Source organism: Astatotilapia calliptera, chromosome 14 (genome assembly GCF_964374335.1).
Source record: "Astatotilapia calliptera chromosome 14, fAstCal68.1, whole genome shotgun sequence".
Lineage (NCBI taxonomy): Eukaryota > Metazoa > Chordata > Actinopteri > Cichliformes > Cichlidae > Astatotilapia > Astatotilapia calliptera.
In genome coordinates, this window is record NC_137435.1 from 34655695 (window position 1) to 34671236 (window position 15542).

The 15542-nt window shown below is 40.5% G+C and overlaps 1 protein-coding gene across 2 annotated transcripts in view; it reads right to left on the minus strand.

Moving 5' to 3' along the window:
- Positions 1 to 15542, minus strand: part of LOC113036314 (chloride channel protein 2) — a 184075-nt gene that overhangs the window by 113915 nt on the left and 54618 nt on the right. For both annotated transcript variants that reach the window (XM_026192578.2, XM_080288596.1), the window contains exon 2: positions 9451 to 9601. In XM_026192578.2, the coding sequence (XP_026048363.1) occupies positions 9451 to 9601 (151 nt within the window). The remainder of the gene's footprint in view (positions 1 to 9450; positions 9602 to 15542) is intronic.

A 15542-nucleotide genomic window follows, 5' to 3' on the forward strand; every position in this document is an offset into this window, starting at 1 on the left:
ACTGTACACATGAATTATCTTAATAAACAGGTAATCACTCAATATAAATACACCCCACACGGGACACAACTCATACCCTCCCTCAAGGTATTGAGCATCCTCTGGTAGCTTTTGTATTTATCCCCGGTTGACTTTTGGGCAGGTGTATGAACATCACCATCTTATTGCTCCAACGAGCAGTGTTATGACTACCACCAGCCTCCTCTCCCTGAGATGACAAAATAAATGTAAGCCAACAGCTGGCTGGAGACGATTCTCTGTGCTGACACTCACATTGGACCCGGGCCACAACCTCTATAGTAAAAGCAATGGATAAGAGTGGCCCAAGTACACACACACACACACACACACACACACACACACACACCCCTCAAGTGGCACTGTATCAAATATTGATTAGTGGTCCAAGTCTCCTTGGTTACTTGATATATTAAAGTGAAAGTTCTCACTCACTCACTCTCTCTCACACACTCTCACACACACGCACACACACACACACGCACACACACGATCTCTGTGTGAGTGTCAGTTGTGTTGCTTCCTGGATCTGGCAGGTAGCTGAAAAGTGATGACATCTGAGCACCCCCACAGTGCGTCAGAGTGTGATACCCAACACATGGCCGCATGAGCAGTACACACATGTGGCTCATGTACAACGTACGTTTAAGAAGCGTGTGTGCGTGCGTGTGTACGGAGTAGATTTGAATGGAGGAACAGAGCCCATTCACTGCACAAGCTGCTGGTTCGTTAAATGTGGTCCATGAAGGGTGTCTTACACCACAATCACAGAGTCTCTGCTACGTTGCCTCGATGATGGAGACTCTGAAGTGAGGGAAATGGGTGCACAATGATAATATGAAAGATGCTGGAGACTGTAGTGGGATAGCTGTAGCTCAGGGTTACAAGTCATTGTGAGCCACATGGACCAAAGCTCTGTCACGTCATTTAGTCCATAGAGTTTATTTCATAGAAAAGAAAGAATATTTTACTCATGAATACATGTTGATCACTGTGCAATTACATGTTCCAAAAGATTCATACAGTCTCATAAACATAGAATTGATCCATTAAAAATACATCCTGCCATCTTACATACACTAGCTGACATGACCATTGCCTTTCTGCCTAATCATATTTTATGCATGTGGTTACTATGTTTAAGCTTCCTCACAGCTTCTTCTTGTAATTCTGTGCAGACACAGTTTTTACATGCAGGTGCATTTAAACACAGGTTATACACAGGACACATAGCTGCTAGTAAGACCAACAGACCCTGCACCTCACACGGGTCCCTGAATGCCGACATGGGAAGTATCACTGGTTAATCAGTGCGCGTACCATTGTCTGTCTGTGCGAGTCTGGGTATGTGTGTCCCATGACAAATGTGTCCATTCCACCATTTGGACAGGCCATCAGGATATCAGACGCTTTTCTGCTCTGCTGTTCAAATCCATCTTTTTACACCACCATCAAGTGGAGGAACACAGACAGAGGAAGAGAAGAAGAAGAAGGAAGATGAATGAAAACAGCACAGGAGCAAGAGAGGAGGGCTGCGAGGAAGGAGCTGAAGAGCAGGGAAGATGAAAGGGAAGAAGACATGAGCACGCGAGCAACTGTTGGTCGCTAGGCGCCTGACGGTCACCATGGCAACATGCGGCGCCACGCTGAGCTCCTGCTGACATCACACCTGTTGAAGCAAAGCGCGTGTGTGTGTGTGTGTGTGTGTGTGTGTGTGTCTCTCTCTCTCTCTCTTGGAGCCAATTAGACTGAGGAGGACTCAGGGACAGAAACAGACAGAAGAAGAAAAAGGACAGCTGTGTAGATTTGATCACCTCCTGGGCACAGCTGCTTACATGTGGCACACGTGTGTGTGTGTGTGTGTGTGTGTGTGTCCCTTTCTCTTCTGAGATGAGAGAGTCTGTGACATCAGCAGCAAGACCAGCACATGCTTCCGAAAGCTTCAGGTGACCACCCTCCCTCTCCCTCTTACCACAGCAACAGAAACAAAAAGATGGAGACAATGCAATGGAGGGAACAAAAATAGACACTTTTATTACCAGCCTGTTTGTCTCAGCCCCTGTATTACCACAAGAAAACAGCTTTATATCTTTTTTCCCTGAGAATTAAAGCAAGAAAAAAAAAATCAATTAACTGAGACGAGAGCAACAAAAACAGAGAACAAGGGGTGGGGGGGTGGGGGGAGCTAATGGTGCTGATGCTGATTTGCTTTGGCAAGTCCCATCAGTTCTCTGAGCCACATCTGTGGATGAATAAAGCTTGACTGGGATTTGAATTGGTGCATCGCTGTCTACCGCTCCACTCTGTGTGTCTGTGCTCGGCAGGGCAACTTTCTCTTGTCAGCTGAATATTTTATGTCCGTTCTCATGGCTGAGCTCTTTTAACAGAATTCACACACACACACACACACACACACACACACACACACACACACACACAGCTTGTGTAATCCTTACCCTTCAACCCTGTCTGGTGTGGGGGATTCGATTTAAAACGGTCAATTTCACATCAGAAGCAGTATCTTTATGCCATCAACCTTTAGAGCAAAAGAACACGCAGGGAGAAATTCGATTATCTCACCTGTGATTATCATACAGAATTAAATTATTCTGGGGGCTACATACAGGAACTTCAGCCAAACTTTAAAACTGATTTTTCCTCTTTTTATAGAGAGAAATAATAGTAATAATAATTGGATGAAATGAAAAAACAGAATACAGCACAGACGTGTGTGACCAATCAATGCAGTGTGAACAGGCAGGCTGAGGATAAGAAGATTATCCCTGACATCCACAGATTACACACACACACACACACACACACACACACACAAAACACTACTGTAGAGGACAAGAGGGACCGCCGAGATTACTCTTCCTCTCCGGAGTCCCTGTTTTCTCCGGCAAACACATTCCCACCTTTAGCACCAGTGTAGCGCTCTGAAGCTCAATGCTGCACCCTGCTGGTTATGTGGCACAAGAATAAGACCTTCCCCAAGGACTCCACTGGGTGGTTGAACAGCTAACAGTCGGTGAAAAGACCGTATGCTCACTCTTGTGGTAACCGTTTTCCACTTTATGGTCCTTAAATTGAGGTAATTTGAGTATATAAAATCACTGTCAATCCTTTAAGACCTATGTTACAGATAAAACCTGTGGTCTGTTGAGAGTCTGCCATCATTTTATAGTTTGTTTAATTTTAATCATATGTAAATTACTAAAGATGGAAAAAAAAAAATGTCCTAAATATGAATATACTGTTTTTTTTGTGTTCTCCCCTCTTGTGACTTGTGATATGATTCTCCATGGAGAATCATATCACAAGTCATTAGCCCTTAAATTTGTAACTTATAGGCATTTAAAATTCAGAGCTCTTTAAATTGCTGATGTCTCAAAGTTTAAAGGGACTTTTTCGTCACTTGCTCAGAGGGGGTCGTGCATGGAAAGGGCAGCAATGCCACTGCTGATGGTGCAGGACTGGACTCTGTCTCTTAAGGGAATGATAGATGAGCACAGCTGGTAGGGCAAATGCAATAACGGTTTAAAAGTCACCAGTTACAAGCTAAAAATTAAATGAATATATTGTTCAGTTCACAGGTGCCGTTGTGAGTTTCTGACCCTCCTCCAGGATCAGCTTCTGAGCACTGCTGCAACACAAGTATAACCGTTGTGTCTGGGAAATGTCCTTTACAAAGACAACACCTGTCCCCAGGGCTGGACTGGGACAAAAAAATCGGCCCGGGCATTTTGACTAGAGACCGGCCCACCAAAAATGTGACGTCATTCAGGGGTAAAACCGCAAAGGATTCTGGGAACTTGTGGCAAGAGGTACTAGCGCATGCAGGCTTTCAATTGAACTCAGTTACACAGCAATAAAAAGAAACACAAAAAATGGCAATAGCCGGTGTTGTGCCAAAAAGCGATTGTCTGCCAAAAACTGATTTCCGGTATTTGCCAAAAACTGATTGCTCGTATTTAAATTGCTATAAGTAACTTGTTGGGCTATAATATGTGAAACATATGTCAAATGCATCCCTCATGGATGACATAAAGTCATCTCTCCATCTCCATCTCTCTCTCCTGCTCTTCTGTCTCCTCTGTCACAGACTTCTCCACTTTTGATGATAAATCAGCCTGGTGCAACATGTAAGGATTGGCACAATTTGTTAAGATTTTGAGGAGTTTGAGAAACTAACCTTAAGCATAAAATAAAATTTACTATCAGTAACTTCATAGCACCCGCCCAGCAGTATATAAACTCCGTCATGCTAGCTAGTAGCAGTACCAGTTATTCTAAGCGACTGTAAAAAGTCAACACAACGAAAACAAACTACAACTGAACTTGGTTTATATCTGACACAGAGAGACAGCAGGTCATAACTTCTTACCTGAAGTTCAGTTCCTCTGCCACTATGACCGGCGGCCGCCTCGGGTCTCTCCTCCTCTTGCCTCCCCTTTCCCTTATCCACCTGCTGGCCTCCACCACTTGCTGATGTTGCTAAATCTGTGGAAGCTATGCCATAGCTACCGCCAAACAATTCAGTTATTTTTACACATTTGGCAGCGTCTGCCTGAAGGGCTTGTTTCTTTTTGGCCCTAATTTTTTTCTGCACCTCCTTCCCTTTTTTGTTCTCCATTTTCTTCAGTTCGTCTATAAGATTGCTAAACAAGGGGGAGGGTGCATCCGACCTCCTCGGCTGTAATTGGTCCAGCCCAGAGTCGATCATGACCAATTGGCCAATCCAACACCTTTCATTATTTATACCCAAAATCGATCGGCCCATAAAAACAAAAAATCGCCAGCGGCTCGCTGGCCAGTCCAGCTATGTCTGTCCCTATGTGTTAGTTTATTGTGTCAGACCCCCCCCCCCCCAAAAAAACAAAAAACAAAAAAACAAAAACAAAAAAAAACACACCCACGCACACACCCACCCACAATTGTTCAAAACGAAAAAGAAAAAAAAAATCCCGCCCGGCTGAGAAACAAAAGCCACACAACAAAAGCCTAAAAATAAACACCAGGTTAAGTATCTCCCATGATTTATGCTAATTTCAAGAGCACATTCTTGGGTTCTGAGTTTAAATTTAAATATAAGGCCATGTATGCATCACTACATTCTTATTAGGATTTTACTCTCATCTAATGAGCCCATCCTTTTTATACCATTCCCTAAAAATTGACCAGCAATAAAGCTGACATTAAACACACATTAACAGACCATCAGCATCTTACAGCTCACTTGTACTCTAATGCTGACCATATTGAAACCCACTCTACTTGTTGTTCAGGCTGCACCGAGTTGCTGGGACTTCTATACATCATTAAAGAAAAAAAACAAAAAAAACAACAGTGTCGACACGGAGCTGAAACGATGACAGCACCTGTGGGGCCGCAGAATGCAGAGGACAGGCTACAGACTGCTCCTGGCTGTGCCATTCAGCATCGTTAAACAGCAGTAAATGAAAAGGGAGATGTGAGTTTGTTTCTCTGCTCTCTCTCTCTGTGTGTGTGTGTGTGTGTGTGTGTGTGTGTGTGTGTGTGTGTGTGTGTGTGTGTGTGTGTGTGTGTGAGTGAGAGAGAGAGAAAAGTGTGAATTAGAAAACAGTGTGAGTAATAATAAAGAGATTGTGCAGAACTCCGCAACAGGATTGTGTATATCTGTGTGTCCATATCCATGCACAAGTCATAACCCACAGCAATGAATAAATAAAAAAGTGTGTGTGTTTCAGGTTTATATTAACATGTTCTAAGCCGGTCGATTTGTGGCTTATGCCTTTGCCTCACTCTGTGTGTGTTTATATTTGCCTTTTCCCTCCTGCAGAGAGAAAAGTGTGTGTGGCCGCAGGGCTATCCACATCCCCTCTCTCATGCTTGAAGCTACCTGCTGAGGGACTAATCCATTGAATCGCTGGCATTTTGGTGTCCTGATCAGTGTAGAGATGATGAGAGGAGGCAAAAGAGATGGACTGGTAGCTGAGTCATCAGCTGTCAGCAAAACAACGGCAAAACTCATCACTCAGATGAGAGCAGAGGACACACACACACACACAGAAAAAAAATCTGCTGATTTTAGGACAAACATGTCTATATGATTGCACCGATCACTTATGAACAGCAGAGGGCAGTCCATTAACACTGAATAGGCAGCAGCATGGTCAACAACCCTTGAGCAGTCTGATGAAGCCTAAGTTACTGTCCACTGATCCAAGCCGCTGCAAAACATTTACATTTGCACACCACGATTGGTGGCTGGCCTAACCCCAACCCTTCTGAAGGTTACAGGATTTTTAAGAGGGAGGCTTGCATGTGAGCACAGTGCAAGTTAGTCAAATACATTCATTTTTGCAGCACCTGCAACAAAAACCTGGAATAGCAAACATGCTGCTTGTATTGTGTGGCCAATGCTGACCAGGAACAGAAATGCATGCATTTTCAGAAACGCGTACAACATTTACTGTTTCTGCTTTCAGACCTCTGAAGCAGACATCATTATAGGAGATAACCCTAACTTAACCCTATCTGCTGGAGAAAGGCAAAACTGATTTTTCTTTTTCGGATGTGTCATTTTAAACAATGAGTTTATTTGTTCCCTGATTGCCAAGACTTAGGATAACAGTAAGAGCAAAAATTACATTCTGTGATAGCCTAGAGTTAGAATCAAGGTTTTCACCTTTGATGACTTAGACCTCAGATGGTGATGTCAGCACACTAATTTGCTGACACAAATTTTCCTAAAACTTTGGCACTACTGTGAAAAACAAACAATGTGCTGAGGGGAGCTTGCAAGATATTAATTTTTGGGGAAGCTAAAAAACCTGGAAAATATAAAGCTAGTGTAGGTCGAGAAGTAGAAAGTCTCAACATGTCCCTAAGGTTTGGAAGAGAAGTTTTGGTTTTTGGGTTGTTGTTTTTTTTTGCTTGTTTTATCAGTTTGGATTGTTAACTCGCAACTTTTTAAATCAGCTTTACTGCAACGTTACGCCCACACCATACAGGACATGATGTCGTTGCTCGCACTGACAATAAGCACACAACCCACAGGTGCCTTTGTCTGCTGATTTAAGTCAGAACAGTGTGTGTCCTTAAAATAACGCTAAAAAAGAGAAACGTCTTCATTCAGCATTTCTGCAGTAGTAGAAAGGAATGAGCTATTTATAAATTAATATTACTGCACTAACAACCAGGCAAGCTCCAACAGCTCAGCCAGTCATTAGGATCTTTTTATGTATGGTTCCTGTCAAGAGTTTATGTGCACTCATTATGGTCATTGTTTTAACAATAATGGGATTTCATTGAATTCTCCAAACTCCCCTTTCTCTGTGGCTCAGAGACCGCACAGCATGCAATTGTAAGAGTCAAGTTTCTTAATTTTCTCTTAGTGATCATGACTGACTAAAGCTGGGATCTCTCCCCTGGGCTTTTACCGCACTCATTGGACTGAAAAACATAGTGAAATAGACCAGTGTGATCAATGCATATCTGAAAAAAACAAAAAGCAAAACAGAAATGTCTCCCCTGCACCCTCTACCGTCAGCCAGGTTTTCACCCACCCCTGAGATGGGTGAAGAAAGAGGCCCCAAATCGACACCTTCAGTCTTGACTAAAGTTTGTGGGTGATCATATGGACAATCATAAAGACTTTTATGTTCACATGAGATAAAAATGAAGGTATCTTGCCATAATTATCAGAGTTTGAATGAGTACCTAAAACTGTACTGCAGAGCATGATGGGGTTAGCATCATTTCCTGGGGCTGTTTTGCTACCAGTGACTTTGGCACAGTGAACAGAGTGATTGCAATAATAAAGTACATTAAAAGCTCATTGGAGAAATCTGGTTAAAACAGGCCAAATATCATTTGAAAACCTGAACTCTGACCATTGTTACAAATAGACCATTTAACTCACATATTAAATCAGACCAGTGCCAGAAAATTTTTGATGGCTTTTGAACTTCTTTTATTTCAGAAAACCAAAACTTGTGAACTGCACTCTTTTTGAACTCTTATAAAAAGGTGTATTTTATAAATAATTATTCCACAGGAAAAAAAATAACCGTTTGAAAAAAAACATTCAAGCCCAATACTGTAAAAGTAACACTCCATGTAAACTCCAACTGTAGGCAATTAATCCCTCTGATGGAGATTTATCCTGATTTGGGTCTGAATCAGTCTGTACCAGTGTCAGTCTGGATTTAGACCTCTTGACAAATAAAGCTTGACCAAGAATTAAACTGGTACCTCAGTCTCAGTTACCATCTGAGACAGACAGTCTGTGCATGTGCCTTCAAAATCCAACATAAATGTCAAAGACTTTCCCTTTGTAATGTTGTGTTAACAACCTCTTTCATCCTGCAAAGCATTCTATACACAATCTTATCTAATCTTATCTGCCTGAATAACATGCACACACACTCATAATTATTTTTTATCCCCACCAACAGCAGGGAGAGAAAGGCTGGGGAATGTTCACATGAATTCAGCCATGCAGTAAAAAGCTCCAAGGATTGCCTTTGTGAGCATTTTCTTGCACTTTTGACTCTTTTCTTCCTTTAACTCTCCGGTAAGCTAAATGCTTCAAGCTAAACATAAGGCAGAGGAGCCATTTTAGAGTTATCAAAGTGCCTTTGGCACTACATTTTCAACACAAAGGTAATAGTGACCAAACAATTTTCCTCAAGCTGGGGAAGTCTCAGGCTCCTCTATGTAAATATGAGTGTGTACTGTTTATATGTCTATTAATGGGGCTCAAACACTATAGCACTTCTTTTCTATGACTGTCCTGAGCTAAATCATTGCAAAGACTGACTTAATTTTTTTTCTTCCCAATAACAATTTAGAAAAACCATCAACTTTCGTCCAAGCCCCGGAAATGTCCAGAATTCCAGTAATTTAGTAAGGTCCCTAACCTCCCTCCTAAAAGCCCCTATGACCAGGGTAAACACACTTTATAGTAATCGAACTGTGCCATACTGGAGCTGTCAGTCAGTGGGCACATGGCCAAACCACAGTAAAACCCGATGTTCAGCGATCTTGTCTTGTCAGTACTGTGGGACACTCACATCCAAGGCAGACATTATCGACCACCAGAAAATGTCACAGAGAAGTCCTATAGCTATATCACACATGACAAGATATAACGAAAAAGGCCAAAAAGTAAACTGTATAGCAATGAGCAATGGCCCACTGATCACCGCAGTGGCAGGATTTTAGATTATATGTCACAAATGTTCAAACAAAAGAGGAAATTTTTGGTGCTGGCACTAAAAAGATTTTAGTTAAAGCCAAACGGGAACTCTCCAACTTTGCACTTTTTTCACACCAATTTTGTTCATTTGAGTGTCATTAAATCACGCTAAGCAAATGGTCAGAAATAATCTCATCAGTGGCCCTTATTCCAGAAACCGGTATGAGGCTGTGTGGTCTGAAACTTACTCCGACACTTGGCACAGCGGCCCTTGTCGTACTCCAGCAGGTCCAATGTCCGGCTTCGATCGCTGACTGATCGCCTCTGCCCGCTCTCCCTCAGCCGAGCGGCCTCCTCTTTGGCGTACACCCCGAGCTCCTGGGTGTAACGCCCATACATCTGGAAATGGACACAGTCATATTTTTAGGTTTCAAGGAACATACATATTAAACATGCCCCTAGACGTCAGTAACAAATCAAAAATACAGTTCAATGAGGATCACCAAAAGTCTGTATCAACACAGGAGGCGTTCAGGCGCAGTCTTAAGCGTAGGTCACCTGCCTCTTACAACTGCTCAGAGCTCGAAGTGCAAAATAAATAGAAAATGAAAAACAGATGTGATGCTCTGGTTACTTGGAGCTCCTGGTTACTATTATGTGTGCAGTGAAAACATGGCATGAAAACTGCAGTGCAACACTTTCTGTGTAAATACAACATGAGATACACTCTGCTGAAATTCTGCCCTATGCTTGTGATGCATTAACTTGAGTTTTGATAGCAGCTGCTCCACTCAGCATCCCAGGCCACATTCTTCCACCAAAGGATAACTCTTTTAAAATGGCGCCATTCAAATACTGCTGTTGATGCGTAAGATCAAGTTAGGGTTAGGTCTGGGTAAATTTAACCACAGTTAAGCATAAAAGATTGATTTCATTAAGAAAAGATTGACTTTCAAGAAACGTTACACTGTAGTATTATATAATACTCCTTATGACTCAGTGTTTGTTTACTCGATGGGTTCCTCCTGTGTGTTTGAGATCTTACTGTATGTCTATTAGCTTGGTTTGCGTCCTCGCTTTTTCACAGGTTTACGTAATAAATTTATGCTCAGCAATAGACTCAGTGACTCCTTACTGGCTGTAATCTGTGACCTCAGTACAGGAACCTTCCATCTCAAACTGACTCCCTCCAAAAGCTGCATCACACACACACACACACACACACACACACACACACACACACACACACACACACACAAAAGTCAAGTCAGCAATACAAGAGGCAGGAAATGTCAAGTTTTATGCACCACCTAGATGGCAGCTCGCCCTCCCATAGTAATCTTGGGTACTGGACAGGAACTGGGGCACTGATGATTTCCTCTTGGCCCCCGCCCCCTCCACTCTCAACAGAGCAAGGCTTTTAAAACTCCCTGAAGCAGGTCATGCAAGGCCATCAAGGCCGCATCAAAGTTGCTGTGTGATGTTCAAAATTTGGATACTTATAAACCCAATTCTTTACATGCAAACACATTCAGACTTTTGCAAAATGTTGCACACATCACAGTGTTAGTCCAAAGTGAACAGGACAAATAAGGAAATCGGGTATAATGAAGCCTCATTCCTGAAGTGTTTCAGTATATACTTTCATCAGCACTCACTTGGTTGTGAAAGGTCCCAAAAAGTGTATCGGACTATATTTGGTCATGTTCAATAGAAGCAAGAATAAGAACACAGTGCTAGATACTCTACAGTTCAAGCTGTCCCTTTGGGGATCAGCAATGTACTCTCATTAAAATCTTCTGCTTTGTTTTCACTGGTGGGTAAAATCTACAACGTAGTGGTGGAAATAACAGTGTTAGAAGTGTAACGGAGGTTATTGTTGGTGGTGGTTTAGTTGTTTGAGAATATTGCTGCCTATAGTAAATTGCAAAAATACTGACAGCCGCCAGTGCTGCCCCTCAGCCTCCTAGTAGATGCACCTATTGTATCAATTTGAAAGTCCTAGGTGACTTTCTTCTCGTTGAGGTCAAAGTCACCGAGATTTGAACTTATCAAGATTTTTAGCAGACGCACTGACAATATCTCATCGCTTCATTTTTGCGTTATCGGGTCCACAAAGTTGAGTATCAACACTGCTCAAACAACAATTGGCATCATGTCTTTTTATACTGACATCGGGTGTCCACTGTAGACTTAATGCTCAAGTATTTTGGACAAAATTCACAGTCAGACTCAAACTTGGTAATTCTTTAGGTACTTTTTGGCTGCTCCTTTATTTCCAAATGGGTCGCCACACCAGCCGTTTGATTTGGCACAGACCTGAGGTTTGTGTATCCTCCCAAAGTTGAACTGGGGATGTGTCTAATAAAACACAATGAAGTGGAATCACATAACATGACTTTTCTGTGAAGTTGTAACAGGCTCTCCAACTCTACTCCCTCCTCATCGTTCCATGAATCCCGCTCCCACTCTTCTTCCTGCTCAAGCTTTCCTGCAACATCAATGGAGGCACCGCACTACACGGCCAAGAGTGCCTTTACGTTCAGAGGTGAACATTAACTTAATGGTTCAATTGCATGTGTTATAAAAGTTAATGAAGTTAAACATTTATGGAAATAAACCACTGTGAAAGCGCTGCAAAATTAACAGCTGCTCTTACAAGCAATAAAAACAGTTAAAGGGCCTGAAAGGGGCTCCGTTAAATACGTGATGAAATATGTGTTGTGGTCTGACTGAGCATGTTTAAAATGTCATGTCCTGTGATTTTATTTATTTATTTATATTATTACAGGGTTTTTTTTCACTATTAAAAGAGATCAGATTTTTGCTATTGGAAAAAAATCTCAAGCGTTTTGGTTAAAAACTAAATGCAGCAAAGAAGAACCGTGTAAAACTCACTGTGTGTGTGTGTGTGTGTGTGTGTGTGTGTGTGTGTGTGTGTGTGTGTATATATATATATATATATGTATATATATATATATATATATATATATATATATATATATATATATATATATATATATATATATATATATATATATATATATATATATATATATACATATATACACACATATACATATATATACACATACACACATATACATATATATACACATATATATATATATATATATATATATATATACATATATATATATATATATATATACATATATATATATACATATATATATATATATATATATACATATATATACACATATATATATATATATACATATATATACACATATATATATATATATATATATATATATATATATATATATATATATATATATATATATATATATATATATATATATATATATATATATATATGAATGAGTGCCGAGCGCACTAGTGCGCGTGCGTGCCCGTGGACAGTGTGAAATATAGAACAGCCAAATATTGAATAATTCATGCTGAGCACAGACACCAACTATCATCAGTTTTAAATTGGAAATACTCGTTGACATGGCCTTGAAGGAAAAAAAAGAAAAAGAAAAATCATTCAGGGCACATTCCTTTTACGGGTCACATGACTGTGTTGTGTGTTCACTTTCTTAATAATCAAATGTCCAGATCCGATATAGAACGATTCCGTGCACGGAAAACAGACACAGGAACCAGGATAAAATTTCTTGAAAAGTGGCGCCTGTTGGCTGACAAAAGAAACTGTTTTGATAACATACAAAGGGGAAAAGCATGCAGATCGACTCTCACACACACCCTTACACCCACGGGCAATATGCACTTGTATACACCGTCTGCCATGCGCACAAAAAAAAAAAACTATTTTTAACAACACACACCCATGTACATTCTTGCATAAGTTTGTCTGAACTGCAAATCCCGTATAAGCTGACAGGTTGGCGCAGGGTGAGTGAGGAGCAGCACAGGACTTCAAATTGTAGCCATGGTTCAGTCAAAACAGGAGGTCAAAACAGGTCTTTCAGCTCACAGAAAAGGTGCCTTTGAGTCACATTTATTGTTGGCTCCGGTCACATTGTGTCTCTTGTTACAGCCGTGCTGTGAAAAGGTTGACTACATCTTGTGCAAGTTCTGTCCTTATCAAGCTCGTGTGGGTTCTGTGAAGCCATAGCAGTTATGTCACTAAAGTCAATGAAATTCCAGGAGTAACCAGGAGCCCCAGTAGTGACTTTATCAAATAGATCAGGTATCAGCTAACAATGACTGATAAAGATTAAATCTAGGCACTTAGATGCAAATCTAAGTGCGTCTAAGTCCCTGAATATGCAGATCTATGAAGTGACAAATTAAGGAAGTATGTGTTCAGGCCAAATTCAATTAAGTGAACACCTGACTTTAAGACAGTGTGCAGCAGAAGATTTCGAAAGGCCAAGGACTTTTTTTAGATGGTAAAATATAATTTTCCAACCGACTGAGATTAAAGTCTTCCACCTTTCGAAACCACCAGTGTAGTCACTGAAATAGCCCACATATTTATCTGACAGGTGCTTAGCATAAGCAAATCTTCAATATTTTTTTTGTCAACACTTCATTTTCAAGTAGCTGTTTGAAGTAGTTGCTTTTCTGTGCATCATTATTGGATTTAAGTCAAGATTTCACAGCTGAGCTTATTACTCATCATGCATTTGTCACATAGTAGTTGGAAGTTGAAATATTAAATATAATGGTATAATTTAATAATTCATCTGTGGAAGGTCGCATGTACCTACAGTTGTCAAAACACACATGCGCATGTATCCGACAACTAGGGCTGCTCAATTAATTGAATTTTAATCACAATTACGATCTGGGCTTTCATGATCATTAAAAATGATTGAGCCGATTATTAGCCCCTCCCTAATTTATCTGCGACACCTTAAAGGCCGGTCCGTGAAAATATTGTCGGACATAAACCTGTCCGTGGTGCAAAAAACATTGGAGACCGCTGATTAAGAGGACCCGAGGGAAGCTTGGAAAGCTAAGCAGAAGTTATTTGGAGAGGAGAGTGACTGCCATTGGTTGAAAAGAGAGGTTAAAAAAAAAAAAAAAAAAAAAAAAACTTCAGTGGTGTTGCACACTATTTTATATTATTTTTTAAATACATTGTTATTGTTAACCCTTTAAAGCCGGTCAGAGCAGCACGCTCCGTTTTGTGTAACTATTTTTAAATCCCTGTAGAACCTGAACCGTGTAAGCTAGCGCAATAATTTGTTTTGCATATGAAACCGGAGGAGTTGTACTTACATCTTATGCCATCAGCTTGTCCTCGGTCATGGTTTCCTTCCGCATAAAGCTTTGCAAAAATTGCATAAAAAGCGCTTGCAGGAACAAAAACATAATATTCCAGAAACACGCTTTGCCGATCCGATCAGCTGTTCGTAACATTTCCCACAGTGAAACAGACGTCAGCGCGAACTATCGCATGTCCGCCATTTCCTGCCTGAAACCGGAAGTGACGTCATTTTCGCGGAAAATGTAGTTTTTTTACTTGTAGGCCTTAAAAGCCTATACTGGTCATGTTTGACTTTTCTGAATAGTTGCTGGGATGCTTAGAACTCGATTTGCACTGCTGGAAATAGTTTATTTTGATGCACATGCTGTTTTCTTTGCAAATTTGCATCATAGGATTGTTTTTTCGTTTTTCCTGCAGTATATAAAAATTAGTGTATCTCCAAAATAAAACTATGAAGACACTCAAAATAAATTTCCTGTTGTTGTAAACTATTTTTTGCACCTTTTTTGTATTTAAAGTTTTGAGGGATAAACCTCTTAAATTTCTCCAAGTAGAAATATATGTAAAAAACAAAACAAAAACGATTTTCAATTTTTTTGTAGTTTATTGCACTTTTTTGCAATTAATGTAGTTACTATGGACTTAATGCATACATATTATTAAAATATGGGCTATAACAGTTGTATAGCAACTTGAAATGCTCCCACAAATGGCACTACAACATGTAAAAAAATAATATAAGCTCTGGCGGACTTGGTTCTATAGTAGGTCGAAAGGGTTAAATAAATATCGTCAAATAATCGAGATCTCAATTTCAGTGAAAATAATCGTGATTATCATTTTTGCTAGAGCTGGGCGATATATCGAGTTTTTAAAAAATATCGATATATTTTTATACGAGATATAAGATGTGACAATATCCTTTATATCGATATAGTCTATGTTACGTTATAATTATACTTGTGGAGCCGCAGGTTTGCCTCTCTTTCGTCCACTTTCGTCTTTACGCAATGTTACTCGGCCTCGCCTCTCCTTCACTGAACACAACTCCTCGTCCCCCATCGCTTCACCTGCAGGAAGCGACAAGATGGACACGGCAAATCTCCGTTAACGAGTTACTGCGCATCGCCC